The 14,782-nt window shown below is 42.1% G+C and overlaps 1 protein-coding gene across 3 annotated transcripts in view; it reads right to left on the minus strand.

Moving 5' to 3' along the window:
* ATP11C (ATPase phospholipid transporting 11C) overlaps positions 1-14,782 on the minus strand; it is a 1,508,462-nt gene that overhangs the window by 800,324 nt on the left and 693,356 nt on the right. For all 3 annotated transcript variants that reach the window (XM_069612799.1, XM_069612797.1, XM_069612798.1), the window contains exon 13: positions 3,667-3,828. In XM_069612799.1, coding sequence (XP_069468900.1) covers positions 3,667-3,828 — 162 coding nt within the window. The remainder of the gene's footprint in view (positions 1-3,666; positions 3,829-14,782) is intronic.

A 14,782-nucleotide genomic window follows, 5' to 3' on the forward strand; every position in this document is an offset into this window, starting at 1 on the left:
CTGAGGCATTGATGTTTCCACGTGTTTCCTTGCTGTGCTCAGGCCTTTAACTTGGTCTTTAGGACCCATAATTCTTGGTACGGCCCGCTGGCTAGGTCTATAGAGCTTAATTAGTAGATCGATTAGATCTTTTGGTTGATAAGCCAAAGAAATATAAATAAAAAAGTGCCTATTTTATATACTTATCTCACTATTATGATTATGTATACTATTAGAATGAATTATGGAGAAAAATGTTAATATTACAGAGGGTTTATTTTGTGCCATTCGTAACCTTGTGAGGAAAAGATTTTCATTACAAAGACAGGCAGGGTTAAAAATGTTCACACGCCACTAGCTATTGACTAGTGATAATTGACCCTTGGCGAGTAATAAATGGCGCGATGTGTGTATGTGTATAACTGAGGTAATGAGTGACATATGGATGACTAGTGAGTTTCAATTTGAATTTTTGACTTTTCACATGGCCATATAGCCCCTTGGAGAATAGAAGGAGTTCTAGCAAGTTGATAGCTCAGTGAGTTAAGCACTCTTCGTAGATACCAATGCTCAACCAGCAAACAAAAGCTCAAATTACACAAAGGAGATTGTTTATCATCCTTTCCATGTGGATTAACAAAGCCCAGCAAAAATGGGTTAAGATGAACACTATTATTACAGCGCTTAGATATGCAAGGAATATTTTTCTGAAGCAACACATAACATGCAATGTCATCATTACGATATCAAAAACAATCTTTCGCCAAAAAGAATCTGTTACTACAACTATGCCAAATCTGGTGTCACATGTTTGTGGTTCATATAAAAACCTGTGCCTCAAATTATGTTTCTTGAAAATATATGTTCTTAAATCTATCTGATAAATAGCTTCACCGATTATGGTACCAATAATCAGTCCTGGTAAGGCCCCTGCATGAAATTCAAGACATCACAATTCATGGGTTATCCCAAAAGGAAGGAAGAGCATGGTCAAGATTATGCTTAAAATGTGTATGCCCCAGAACACTTATGTCTATTTCCATCAACATCACACACCTCCAAACGATTTGTGCTGTAAAGTTTCATAAATGTATTGTCAGACAATAAAAGATGCTGTTTGCCGTAACCTAAACAACTAATGTGATAAACTAACAATACAGGCCAGCTAAAGTACTAGGATGAGCAATGGCTTCTGGGCGCTTACTTCAACCACACACTATCACTGGGCCACAGTGATCTGACCATAAAGCTTAAACAGGCATGAAGTTAATAGCATACCTCCGTAGCCTTTTTGGTAGCATAGGCCTAACACAGGCCATATTATGTGGCTACACGAGATGTGTAAAACAGTATGGAAACAGGATGGAAGCCTCCAAACAACAACAGTACAATAAGTAGCTAAATAAACAGAATGTGCCACCTACTTGAACACAGACAATGCCTAAATTCACTAGCTGGCCGCCCCTGTAATGCAAATACACAGATAATGCAGGCTTAAATAGATATAGGATGTTCACTCTGGGTATTCAATGACGAGAGAAAAAAAGGCCAGAAAAAAAAGGCTTAGTCTGAAAGTCTGTATAAGGTAGGAAAGGGAGTCTTAACCCATCTCTAGGGTACATGGTATAAGGCCAGAGGGGGGAGACCTTAGAAAGCCTTCCCAGGGGCCGCTAATTCAACCCTACGTGTTTCTCTTTGTAATGGCTAGTCTGCATCAAGCCGGTCTTCTAGGCACTTGCTTATAGTTTGAGCAGTGAGCAGGCATCACTGGATTCAACAAAAGCATTGTGGCTAGGCAAACAGACAGCACGAAAGCTTGATGTGTTCCATGCGGGCAGGGGATGTTTGAGTCCGCGCAGCTCCAAGGTATGCGAATGTACAGAACGCAGGCCATTCGGTTCCAGCAGGTCAATGTGGTGAGCTGGCTCGAAACAGTAAAATGCTGTGTTTTGCTCCAGCCTTGCCAAAGGCAGCAGCTTCCGGACTTTCTTTTGCTGCAAGTCATTTTACCAATACTCTTGAAGGAAATGAGGCCTTGTTCTGCTCTGCCCAGGCTGGGGAAGTACTCCGAAACCTGTTGTATAGACTTTTACACAATGTTATCAGCAGTCACCTCCATTAGCCCTGAGAGACAGTTTAGGAAAGAGCCGTAGCTCTTCTGGAAGGCATGCGCCCGCCATTCAGCTCCAACAAACCTGCCAGCTGATTCTTCTTACTTCCTAAAGGTTCCAAGATGACTCACCTGAGGATTCTCTGAAGAGAGGGGATCCTGCTTATACAGGCAATCCTTGTGAGCCTGCTACAGACCAAAGGTTCTCTGGATGGCATCCCCTCTAGGAGGACTCCCCTTTGCTCCTGCATGTCCTCTTTGAAGGTGAGCAACTCCCACCTCTGGAAGGGGGTCAAGATCCTCACTGATGCACCTTACACTTCCCGAAAGCTGCATCCTCCACCGGAGATGGGTGCAGCTTCTAAGTGCTCAAGTAGGCACCAGACCTCCATTTTGTCTAGGCCGGCAAAATGGATAGAATACATTAGCCGCTAATTCAGTCTTGCCCCTTTAACAAAATTCGCTCATAAGCCACTATATCTTCCTTACAATAAAAGATAGTCTTATATTTACTTCAGCAAGCTCGCTTTGCCACCTGAGAAACAGCGTAGTTCATGTAGTTTAGCATGGAGGGAAATGCTTTCCCAATGTAGCGCCATGGCTGTTGGAATTAATTTAAATCCAAACCATATTTACCTTTTGCTTTATAAAATCTCTCCTCTGGTGAAGACAATGGGTGTTGATCGACAGTTCTGTGATTTTCAGTAGTTGCCATAGTTGCTATCCAGTCGCTCAATGTGCGTATTTGAAGTACATGTTACTTTTTGTTTGAAATATGGCTAAACCACGCTTCTGCTGTTGGCGGTGTCAGTAAACTTTGTACAGCAAAACGATACAGGTATTTACTATATGAATGGCATGGACTATATTAAATATTCACAAGGCCTGAAAGCAAGGCTGGGGTAATCACAGGTATTCTCTTCTTAGCCATGCAACATATGCGGCTAGTGGATTCCTTTAGCAGCACGCCCTTTCCTACCGAGAATCCACCTTCGTTTTGCATAGTAAACTAAAACGCCCATGAAATCACACCTTCACAGATGGCATTCTGTCACAACTAAAATTATAAATGAAAAATATATTTATGATTTTATAACAGGCTGGCACATTTCTTATGCCAACATTCTAATACTTCTCCACAACCTTTCCCTTCACAATGCACATCCAACACCGGAAAATGTTCATGTAAAGACGTCCCTCTACCCACCAATGCAAAAAGAACATGGACATTGATTTTCTACTGGGTCAGAGATCTACTTTTATACCCAACAATTCACCGCTTTACATTCGTGTGTTTCCTAATCCTGGACAATCAATAACAAGCTACAACAAAGAGTCACTCCATCAAAAGCAAACAGCCAGATGTTCACATGTACTGCATTCTTATTATTCCCCCAAACATCTTGCTCTGCAGATCTCCCATGTTCTTTAATGCTATATGAATTTCTCCCAAAAATACCTGCAAACCTGAGAGCCTTGTCACAAACTTCTTTTACAATGTGTTCCAGAATACACAACACTGAATTTATTTTTCAATTGCAAACAATCCCAAAATCGTGCACTGATGAGAGTTTTACCTTCTGGCCTTTTTTGTAAAGTCCCAGTGGTCCATCAGTTGCTGAAAATCCATCCACCTCTGGGATGCATTCACTGTATTTGTGTCCATCAACACAGCACTCAATGAACTCCATGGTGTTCTCTGTAAGGGTTCCAGTCTTGTCTGTAAATACATATTCCACCTTGAGGGAAAATACGGAAAATTAAGTAGTGTTTATTATTTTCAGCTAATAAGGTTAAAGTAATGCAAGAAATAATTTTCTGCACAAAGGTGGTTATAATATTGGCATGCTCATCAATAACAAAAATAACTATTTAAATGACAGTAGGATCATTTTCTGTAGGATAGTGTAGAACCATGTTTTCTAGTTTGAAACACCACACCGAAGTTGTAGAAGGAGGATGTTCTATGTGTCTTGGAAAAGGAGTGTGAGAATGTCTTGGAGGTGCTGGGGTTGGATATAGAATTCCTGTTAAACAATCCAGGAAAAGTTTAAAAAAATCCCCCTTTGACTATGATTGATGTGACACACTGGAACGTTTCCTTGAGTCATCTGTCAACAGAACATAAGTCCAGGGGAACAATTTCGTATATCATGTTTCGATTCCCAAATAAATGTATGCATAATCAACTTCTTAGGTTTAGGTGGAATATATTAGACTCCAAGGAAGTTCTCCTGAAGCAGGGAATGATAGGGGAGAATGAAGGTGAATGCAGGTTCTATAGAATTGCTGGCATGGTTGAAACATGTAGACGTATGGTCATGGACTGTTTGGCCTTGGAAGAGACAAGAACGGCACATATGAGCGAATTTTGTAGCAAATGGATGGCGTTGACGGTCGATCAAGTATGGCAACGAAGCGTTTGTATCAATAGCACAAAAGACCAACTTGAAATTGCAGCCTTTCTTAAATCTTTGGAGTTAATAAATAGGACATCTGCCTGAAATATGATAGGATGAGGGGTATTAAGGAAAACGGAGAAGGCAAATGAAAAGCCTAAGATTATTAATTGGATGTTTAATGATTTTTTATATTGTTTGTTGCAAAACTGAGATTTGTTGCTTCGTTTCTATCTCTTCTAGAAATTGTATTATGGTTTCTACTACTGTCTTTTTATATGGAATTGTAAAGGATTTTTTTTTAAACCAAAACAATGAAAAAAAGAACATTATAATATTCATAAGACTGGTGTGTCTTTAAAATTCAATTCTGCATGCTTCAATGCTCTGGCAGCAATAATCAAAGACCAGCCCCCTCCAATGTGCTTGCAGGCACATGTTAGAATTTAGTTTTAAAGGCACTTCAGCCTTATGAATGTTATAACATTGCAGCAGAGAATAATGCTGTACCCGAAGAAAGACTCTGGAGAAAGTTGGGTCTCTGTGCTTTAGAGCAAGAGCACTATTACCCCACATGCTTACTATTGGATAGCAGAATTGTTGTGGGACTATGACAGCAATGCTTTCTACCCTTGCATGTATGATAAAGTTTACATGCCCTACATAGGTTTATCACAAACCCAACAAGCGTTTGCACTTGCAATATAGTGTCTTTTATAGTCTTAATTGGGAACACATTAATAATGCTCTCACTCGCTTGGTTAGCATTTATGTATATGTATTCTCTTGTAGAGATAATAGTAGCAATACAAATAGAATAGTCAAACAATATACAATTATTAATATTAGCAATAAAGTATTTGAGTAGCTACAAGCATCCCAATCACTTATAAAATGTTAAATCAACCTACAACGGGGGGGGGGATGTGAGAGAGAGAGAGAGAGAGAGAGAGAGAGAGATGCATGTGTCTAAGCCAGGAGACAGGTGAGGTTATACAGACCAACTCGCTGGATAACCCATTAGGTAGAAAGGGTTACAATCTCTTTCAAAATATCCATGGCTTCTATGGTCAATTAACTAAAAACAGCCTGAAAGTGATTGTGGATCAAAAAGCTTACAGGTACAGCAATTTTAATCCTCCAGTAAAGATTCTATTGTTGGCCTTTTCTCTGTGCTTCGACGGCATCACTTATGAAGTACAAGAGGCAACACGTTATATATGGATGCTGTGCTAAAACTTGGTACCGCAACAAAGCTCAGTGTTTGACCAGCTAACCTAACAAAAATACATCATGGTGGTAAAATGTAAATGAAAAACATATATTGCAAAAATTGCTCATTTCTGCCCTTTAAATATTGAAACAGTCAAAAAATGAGAGCTTGAGAAACAGACAAAGTGCCCATTTATAGCCCCATTAGCAGTTTACTGTCTCACGGGCAAGGTATCTGAAAGCTTTTCATTGCTTACTTCCAAGGCACCTCAGCTTTGCAATTTAGCTTTGCCTCTAACTTATTATAGCAAGCATTGAATAGCAGAATTTGGAAAAGATGGCAAAGTGCCAATTTTTAGGCCCACAGACAAGAATTAGTCTTGGTCTAGTGATTAGATCTGCTTGCTTTCTTACCCAGGCAGTCTCGACTCTTGAGAGGAGTGGTCCTCCTCAGTTTCTACAGTGCTGTAACATTCAGTGTAATTTCAGCCTGCTAAAACAGCTCGTTTTTAAAGGATTAGACCACACCCGTTTCTCTGTTAGCCAATCCTAACAGATGATAATGTCATTCATGTAATCAGTAGAAACTGACAATCTTGCTGGGTTACATTTGAAAGGAACCCAACTTGGTATCAACCACGTCAATATAAAATGGTATATTTTAAACAAGGTGTACCTTTGTCAAAAAGTACAGGATGTCAGTGCTTATCCAAAACATTTTCAGCTATCAGCTTGTCCTTAATTAAGTTTTTGCACTGAGTTGGTGTATTTTTCATAATACCATGGATATCTGTCTTTTTTGTTTACTTAAGTAGCTTCAGATGCGTACATTGTACGACAAACCCTATCGTGATTCTTAAACCAAATGTTGTGTGCATTTTGAGGTGTGCAATTAAATCTTTTCCAAATACTTCTGTTGGTTAACAATTTGCAATGATTTAGTTTTGAATTGCTGTGCTATTGTAACTATATTTCTATAAAAATGCTGATAAAATGGTTACGTACTCATTATGGCTGAACATTGAGAGCAATTTTACAAACAGGATAAGTGAGAAGTAAGGCCTTTTGATCAGTCCATATCTGTCTTGTGCTTTTTGCATTGAAAAATGCAGTTTGAAGGTACATTGCTTTTGTGGCTACAGTTAAAACAGATTAACACTATGATGAATTCTGAAAGGTTCATTATTTTCGGCTGTGCTTGAAAAAGTAAGGTTATCAAAGCCAATAGTTTGAATGCACATTTTTTTAAATGTCTCTTTCTCAAAGTCAATAGGAATGCTCCATTTGAGGCTGCAGGCCGATGTGGTGTGGCTTGGCGTTAGAGCCGTTAAATTGATAGGTATATAATAAATGTATGAGATCATGGTTGTGGTCCTCAGGAAGCTTGAGTGTTGCCGGATGATACCTTCTTGATCCTCTAGTAGCAACATCAGAGGATCAGCAGCCTTTTTTGGAATGGAGGTCTCAATCATGTTGTGGGAGGTCCATTTCTCACATACTACGGGTGATACACCTATAGGTTGAACCCCTGAGCTGGGAATGAAGTAGCCCTATATGCTGAGGGTGAGCAGAACATCTAGAGTCAGTATGATGGGTGGCAAGAGCCCATGTTTAATCATACAAGGCATTTATTCATGAAAGACCTATGTGATTGGTCAGTTGAACGAGAGGAGTATCTGGGTTGAGAGAATTGGAGGGATGGAAATTCGTACCCTCAAAACAAACGTGCACCATGACCTATGACACTGACGCAAATAACTGACATATACCTTACTTCCTAGACTACAAAAATTCCCTTGCTCCCCTAACTTCTGCACTGGACCTCAAATCTCCTCCATTCACATTTCCCCCACAAACTTGAATCTTCCGTCCAATCTTTGCTCACAATTCCCCAGCGAATATCCATTGCCTCCTCCCTTTCTGCTAATGACTTTGCACATTACTTTTCCTCTAAAATGTCTATAATTATTGACACTCTCTCTCGTCATCCCTTCCTCTGTCCACTACCTTTTCTACTCTTGACCACTTTTCTCCTACATCCCCTAGCACCCATCCCTTTGCAGTGCCAACCCATCTTGCACTCCTATTGACCCCTTTGCTCCCCAATTGGTCAAAGACTTAGTCTCAATCACTTGCCTTTATCTCTCCGAGATCTTTAACCTTTCTCTCTCCACTGGACTATTCCCTGCCTCCTTCAAATCTGTAACTGTCTTACTCCTATTGAAGAATCTGTCTGCTTCCCCAAATTTCCCAGCAAACTATCGCTCCGTTTCTCTTCTTTCCCATCATTCAAAAGTCCCTGAGCAGGTGGTCTTCAACAGGATCACTAAGTAACTTGAAGATAATGGCCTTAAAGATCCATTTTAATCTACCCTCCATAGTAAGCACTCCTTTAATTTATTTGTTAATACGATAAACTTGAGTTCTGAGGCATGAGAGCGCTGAGAATAACAGACAAGAAACATATAGCACGCAGGGATAATCCATGGAAAACAGAACACACTAGTGTTTGAGATTATTCAAAAAGGACGATTTTCAGATTGTGTTTGAAACTGGCGATACTAGGACACAGCATCAAGTCAAGTGGCAAGGTATTCCATAGACGTGGAGTCGAGAATGGAAAGCATCCCCTTCCTACAAGTGACAGTTTTGCTTTCGGTAGTTGCAGTAAACCAGTGTTATTAGACCTTAGGCTACATCTGTATGGTAGCCATTTAAGTTGTGCTCATGCAGGTCTCCAACTTTCTCTATAATGCTCACCACTCCAAACTCTTTCTATACTAATAATACTTTTGGATGTTTGATGCTTTCAACAATGTCGACCGCTCCCCTCTACTCATCACTCTCCAGGTCCTTGGGTTTTGCAGATTTACTTTTGCCTGGATCTCCTACCTGGAAGGTGGATCATTTAAAATCTCTTAGAACTCGCAAACCTCTGAACCCACCCCTCTCACTGTCAGTGTCCCCCAAGAATCAGTCCTTGGACCTCTGCTCGTCAGCCTCTATACCACTGCCCTATTAAGACTTCTCATCCTTTGTCTTTCAGTGTCACTTTTTGCTCATGACACTCCCATGTGTTTCTCATTTCATTCAATTCAATTCCTTTACCCCAGCCATCTCGGAACGGAAAAGAAACTGTCTCACTGCAATTCGTCACTCTTGGCTGCTTCATACTAAAATCCATCTTTCTCCTGGCTTCCAATGCTACCCCAATGCTACCCCTCCACTCACCTATCTCCTTACCGCCTGACCTTCTTGCTCCGCCACCAATTTTGGTGTTATCTTCGATTGAGACCTCCGACTGCAACAATTCATCACTACCACTGCCTCTGATGCTTTTTGCAAACCACTCCAAAAAATCTAAAATCTCCACTCTTGTGTTCGACCTTGACTAGTACTCAAGCCTACTCCCTTGGCTCTCTATTCCTTTTTCCCTCTAGGCAAAATGACAACTTTGCCACCCGTACTCAGACTTATACTCCCCACTTCTACCTACCGACAACAAGCTGGTTGGATTTCCATGCGCAACTACTCTCTATTTTAGTTCCTTCCTGTAGTCTACAAAGCTTGCAATGGCTCCTTCTACAAGTCTACAAAGCTATCAATGGTCTTGCTCATCAGTACCCATCTGATTTTATCTCAGTTTAATCACCATTCCGTTCCCTCCTATCTCCCTCTGCACCCAATCTCACTGTCGCTTCTGCTCTTTGACCCTACTCGCCCCGCTCCGTTTGGAACTACCCATAACAATCAAATCCAGCCCAACTGTGGATCTCTTAAAAGCTCGGCTTAAATTTCACTTATTTGCTAAAGAGAGAGTTCCCCATCCTCCCTACCTCCCTCCACCACTGCCTCCAGTGACAATGTCATTTTGTATATGTATATGGAACTCCTCTTTAGTTTGAAGCACTTACCCCTTTGGGTTAATGTTACATTTCAAAGTCAGCCAATTTCTCATATGCATTTCTTTCTGTTTTGTTTTGTGCCTTGTATATGTTACACTTTTTTACACCCTCATAATATGGGACTCCACTTGTTCTCATCTTTGCGCATGCCGGTAAGATAGCTACGCAGGTTGAGTGCTCCCTGCTGCGATCTGAGCGTCATATGCACGTCGCAGGTTCGAATCCCGGCAAGGCCACTCAGCCTTTCATCCTTCCAAGGTCGATAAATGAGTACCAATTTCGGTTGGGTGATATTGTATGTAAATATGTGCTCTGTAAACGCTTTGGATAAAGGCACTATATAAATAACACATCATTATCATTATAGTACTGGCACCCTTCGTGGGAATGCCTTTGCCATCTGTCAGTGTGTTTTTGTAAGTCATTTGTGATGAAAATCTACATCTGTTTTTCAAATAAATAAAATGTGTGAATCATTGATACAGTAATGGTTTCCAGAGCACACTGCAACCTTTTCCTTGTTTTCTTTCTTGACTCGACTGTTACTCTCCTTTAGTTATGTGGCGGGCAACGTATTTTAAATAAGGATATTAAAAAAAGCATTTAAAAAACATAATTGAGGTGGACCTTCTAGGCAATATGTTAGCAAAAGAGCAATATCACTTTTGTGATACTGTGATGTGGAGTATGTTGTAAATGCATTGTACCACTAGAATGACTTTTCTCTATCCTATGGTACTGGGGAAATCAGAAAGCTAACCTGCTTGTTAGTACATGATTTTCACTTTTTATGCACATGTTTTGAAAATCGGTCCACTCATATGGCATAATTGGCAATTCCCATTTTTAAATCATACATGGAGGGATAAATCAGAGACCCCCACCTAACTACAGAGGAGTTTCACTCTAAGCATAGTTGCACAATAATACTTACTAATCACAAGCAAAACAGATTTCAAGCTGTGTTCCATTTTATTTACTAACTTCCCATAGTACAGAAAAATAACTGCCTTGTATGTTATTGCTTCTCAGTAAAGGTTTGCAAAAGGAGCCATTAGAAAAATGGCACCCATGTAAGGTCTCTGTCCCACATGTCTTTCTATGCACATCGGCATCATTTAAAGCTAGTCTGTTGAGGCAAAAATACCCAAAAAAGCCCACTTTCGGAGGTAGAAAACCTCCCAGAAATTGAAAAATAGACACACTTTGAACATTAGTTAAGGCAAGATTTCTGCTAAATATCTATTTCATGTGACTGCATATCTTTCACTATGCACGTACGCTGCATGTAGCAATGCGTCCCACAGCATACAGCTGAGTCCAAAGTACAATTCGGTCCAGTGGTAACATATTCTGTAACATAAGCATGTAAACTGCATGTTAATTATAGCAGACCCCATAACTGTAGACAGTTGCCACTAGGGTTCTGTGACTATTTGCCAGTTATCGTCACTTCTCCCAAAGGGGGAGCCCTTTCCCATGAGGCAGGGGAGGTGCATATGCTACCCAGTAGTCCCGCTAGGGGTGATTTAATGCAGGAGGACCTCATGGGGAGTGACTCCCTTCTGGGGACAAGGACAATCTCCCAGGGGTACAGCCCATCAAGTATTGTCACTCCCCAACATTCCTTATCCCATCCCACTGTTAAGAATAATTTTATTGAAAGTAAACCTCTATGTTGTTGTAACACAGCGGATAAAGACAAAAGTACTAGGGCGAAGAAGAACAGGAGACATGAAGGTCACTGACTGTGCTAGTACTGGTACGAGGTGGCCCAGAGGAAGCACGAGGATTAAGTTAACAGAAACAAAGGACTTTTACAATCTGCCAGGGCAGGACTGGCAACATGTATAAGTATAGAGGATGGACTAACAAACCTGTCAAACCCAGCCGGGAGAGGCAGCAGGTGCAGAAACCAGCAGGAGTTTCAAACGCTGTGGGCAGACCAGAGTCGGAGAAGAGCGGAGAACGGCGACGAAGCATGTAAGGCGTTCTCTGAGGATCTAGCTGAAGCAGACCTGAACGTGAAGTGGGCAAGAAAACCCAGGAGGTTTACCAGAGCACAGAGCCACCACAGTGCTGTGGAAACTGGAGAGATAAGCCCAGATCATCAGAGAGAACCACCCCAGTCCCAGGAAGTCCCAGTGGTGTGCTGAAAACCCTCCTTTGGTATGCTGAAAACCCTTAGAAGGTAAAGGGAGGTGTAAGAGACCCTGAGGGCAAATGGGGGTGGAAAACAGACAATTCAGGGACGGGGACACTTGTATACCCAGCATCCGAGGAGAACTTCCTCTTCGCAGTGGCAACAATAATCCCCTGATCACCAGAGACACGTCGGAGACTCTAACCAGTACAAACCCAGCATCCGAAGAGAGCTTCCTCATCACAGTGGCAGTAATAAACCCACTAACCACCAAAAAAGGTTCTGGGACCTCAACAAAAGGGAACTGAGCAAGCATGGTGAACTTCCTTGTTGCAGTGGCGGCACTAAGCCCAGTGATCAACAACGAAAGATTTGGGACTTAGCCACTCTGTTTTGGTGCTAACAAAGTGTACATCAAGCGGAAGATTGTGAGAGAGAACTTTTTGGACACCAGGAGAAGTGAGTCATTCTCCTGGCGAAAGGGCTAACGCTCTTGGAACCTACTCTAAAGATGCCAGGGGAAGGGAATCATTCCCCCTGCCCTTGTTGTGAACTTTGCCAAGCAATACCAAGAGAAGGGAGTCATTCTCGTAGTGCTGAACTGGGAGTTGTTCTAGAGACGTCAGGGGAAAGGAGTCATTCCCCCTTATTTTATTGGGAACTGTATAGATCCACACCAGGACAAGGGAGCCATTCTCCTGGACATGGAATTGTATAAAGGCTGTGTGGAACCCGCAAGCCAGGGGAAGGGAGTCATTCTCCCTGGCATTTTTGTTACAAGAGGACATTCTTTTAAACACTATCTGAGCAGCAGGAGAGGGAGAAATTCTCCTGATGAAAGAACTCTTGTTAGATTATCCTTTATTTGTAGTCTGAGGGATAGAAGCAAGTTGTGACACAGGACATTTTTTTGACAGACATTCGGATGAACCCTTTAGTATTCGTTTTGAGGCAGAGAAACCTCTCTTAGAAGTGAGGGCCTTGTTATTCACAATACAAGTCTATAACCACCTCCATGCCACCTTTGTGTCAGCGTCCTCCTTCGACACCCTTACAGTTCATACACACAGTTCATACACTTTTCACTCTTGCTACATTCCATGTATAGCCTTACTGTACCCCATGGGACAGCTGAGTCCCACAAACAAATTTGGTCCAGGCGTCACATAATCTTTATCATCTTCAATACACTCTATGGCTCTTCTCTATCCACCCTTTGGCTTCCACCATTTTCACAGTAGACTTCTCTGGTTTCTTTATAGTGCCTGCACTACAGTTTGTGCTGCATGCATTGCAATGCCCTCTATTGTCTGTTCAGACTAACGTTTGATGAACGTCCATGCTTCGTTCAGCGCTTTGACGCCATTACATATGGTAGGAGGTGCTTTACAAATACAAGATAACTTAACAATAAACATGCAATATGGTCCAGAGGAGAGGAGGAACTAAAGGTTGTGGTGGCTGGAATATGTGAGCAAAAGAGTACCCCAACTCTAGAAGAAAAGATGTGAGGTTTGATTCAAATTCAAACATACATCTTTTACCTAATGTGGACATGCAGTGCTGAAGTCTACTGTAGACCGGAAGTCGGGCACAGTGCCATCATGTTGTTGAGGTAGTCGGGCAGGGCACGGGGCATCGTGGGGCTGAGACTTGCACCAAGAACATTGTCTTCGGTTTGCATAATTAGCACACTGGGCTCCACGCAGATGGCATAGATGGTTCCATTTGGACACCAATGAGGCATTATTGGTCTGCGCTGCCATCTCTTTTTGCGTGTTGTGAAGGCATCATGAAGCAGACACAGACAAGATATATAGTTTGGGCTATAAACCTTTATTGAAAGGAAAATGGGGTTGGGAAAAGGCCTACTTTGCCCTATTACAAGTGGGATTTTCCCTACTTAACTCACACTAAGGTCAGACTATGTCAGGAATTCCAAATCGAATGTTCTGTCTGTGCCCAAACCTATTCTTGCCCTCGTATACTACTTGGGTCAAAATGTGTAAGGGTTGAGTCTCAAAACGAAAAAGTGTTTAACAAATGTTCCACTGGCTCTACACAACTCATGGCTTGAGAACGGATTCCCCTCCCCAAGCTTTCAGGCACTTCAAAATGACAACTAGGAAGTGCGTCCCAGCCTCTCTTTTCTGGCAAAGTTCTCAAAAGGTTCACAAAGCAAAAGTTCCTTCACTTGGAAACTGGTGGAGTCTCCTGCCAGATTTCCCAAAAGTTCATCAATGTCAAACACAACAAAACTGTTCCTCTTCTGGCTAGAGGACAGCTTGGCAATACTTGCTCTCTCTTGGCTCTTAGCAACACGTGCTCACTCTTGGCCCTTGGCAATGTTTGTAATCTCTTGACTCTTGGCAACACTTGCTCTCTCTTGGCCCTTTCCAATGGCTTGCACTCTCGTCTTCTCCCTTGGCCTTTGGCAATACTTGCACTCGGTATTGACAGCTCAATATTCATACAACTTGTCTGCACTTCGTTTCCTCACACACAAATGAAATCATCAACGCGGCACAGGCGGACAACATCGGAGCACCCAGGGATCACTCCCTTGCCTCAAACTCACCGAGTGTTGTTTCTCCATGTTTCGCTGGGTGTGCGTAGGACCTCGACACCTGCAGCTCCTCCCGACCGGGCACGACCTCTCTCGGGTCACCATTGCTTCTGCCACGCTGGTTTTGAGCTGCCTCAGCGACTGAACATTCCTGGTGCAATCCGGCCAACAGGGACAACTCAGTTGATTTCACTGGCTTGGCCTTCCACTTCACAAGCTCTGCAAGGGGGGCAACAAGAGGTATAGACCCTCTCAGGACCCGCAGTGGTCCCAGCGTCCTCTTGCCTTTCCAACCCTGCTCCGAACTGCTTTTTCAGCTTCTCCTGCTTGTTCTCCTTCTCATTAGTTCGCACGAGAGGGAAATTTATAGCACCCAGTCTTTCTCAGGTGAAGGCAATCTCCACTCATTAGCGGATTCTCATGATCCTGGTAGTTGTATCCCTCTTCTTCATCTCCGTATAAAAGAGG

Source organism: Ambystoma mexicanum, chromosome 5p, assembly GCF_040938575.1.
Source record: "Ambystoma mexicanum isolate Mex_15411 chromosome 5p, UKY_AmexF1_1, whole genome shotgun sequence".
NCBI classification, from domain to species: domain Eukaryota; kingdom Metazoa; phylum Chordata; class Amphibia; order Caudata; family Ambystomatidae; genus Ambystoma; species Ambystoma mexicanum.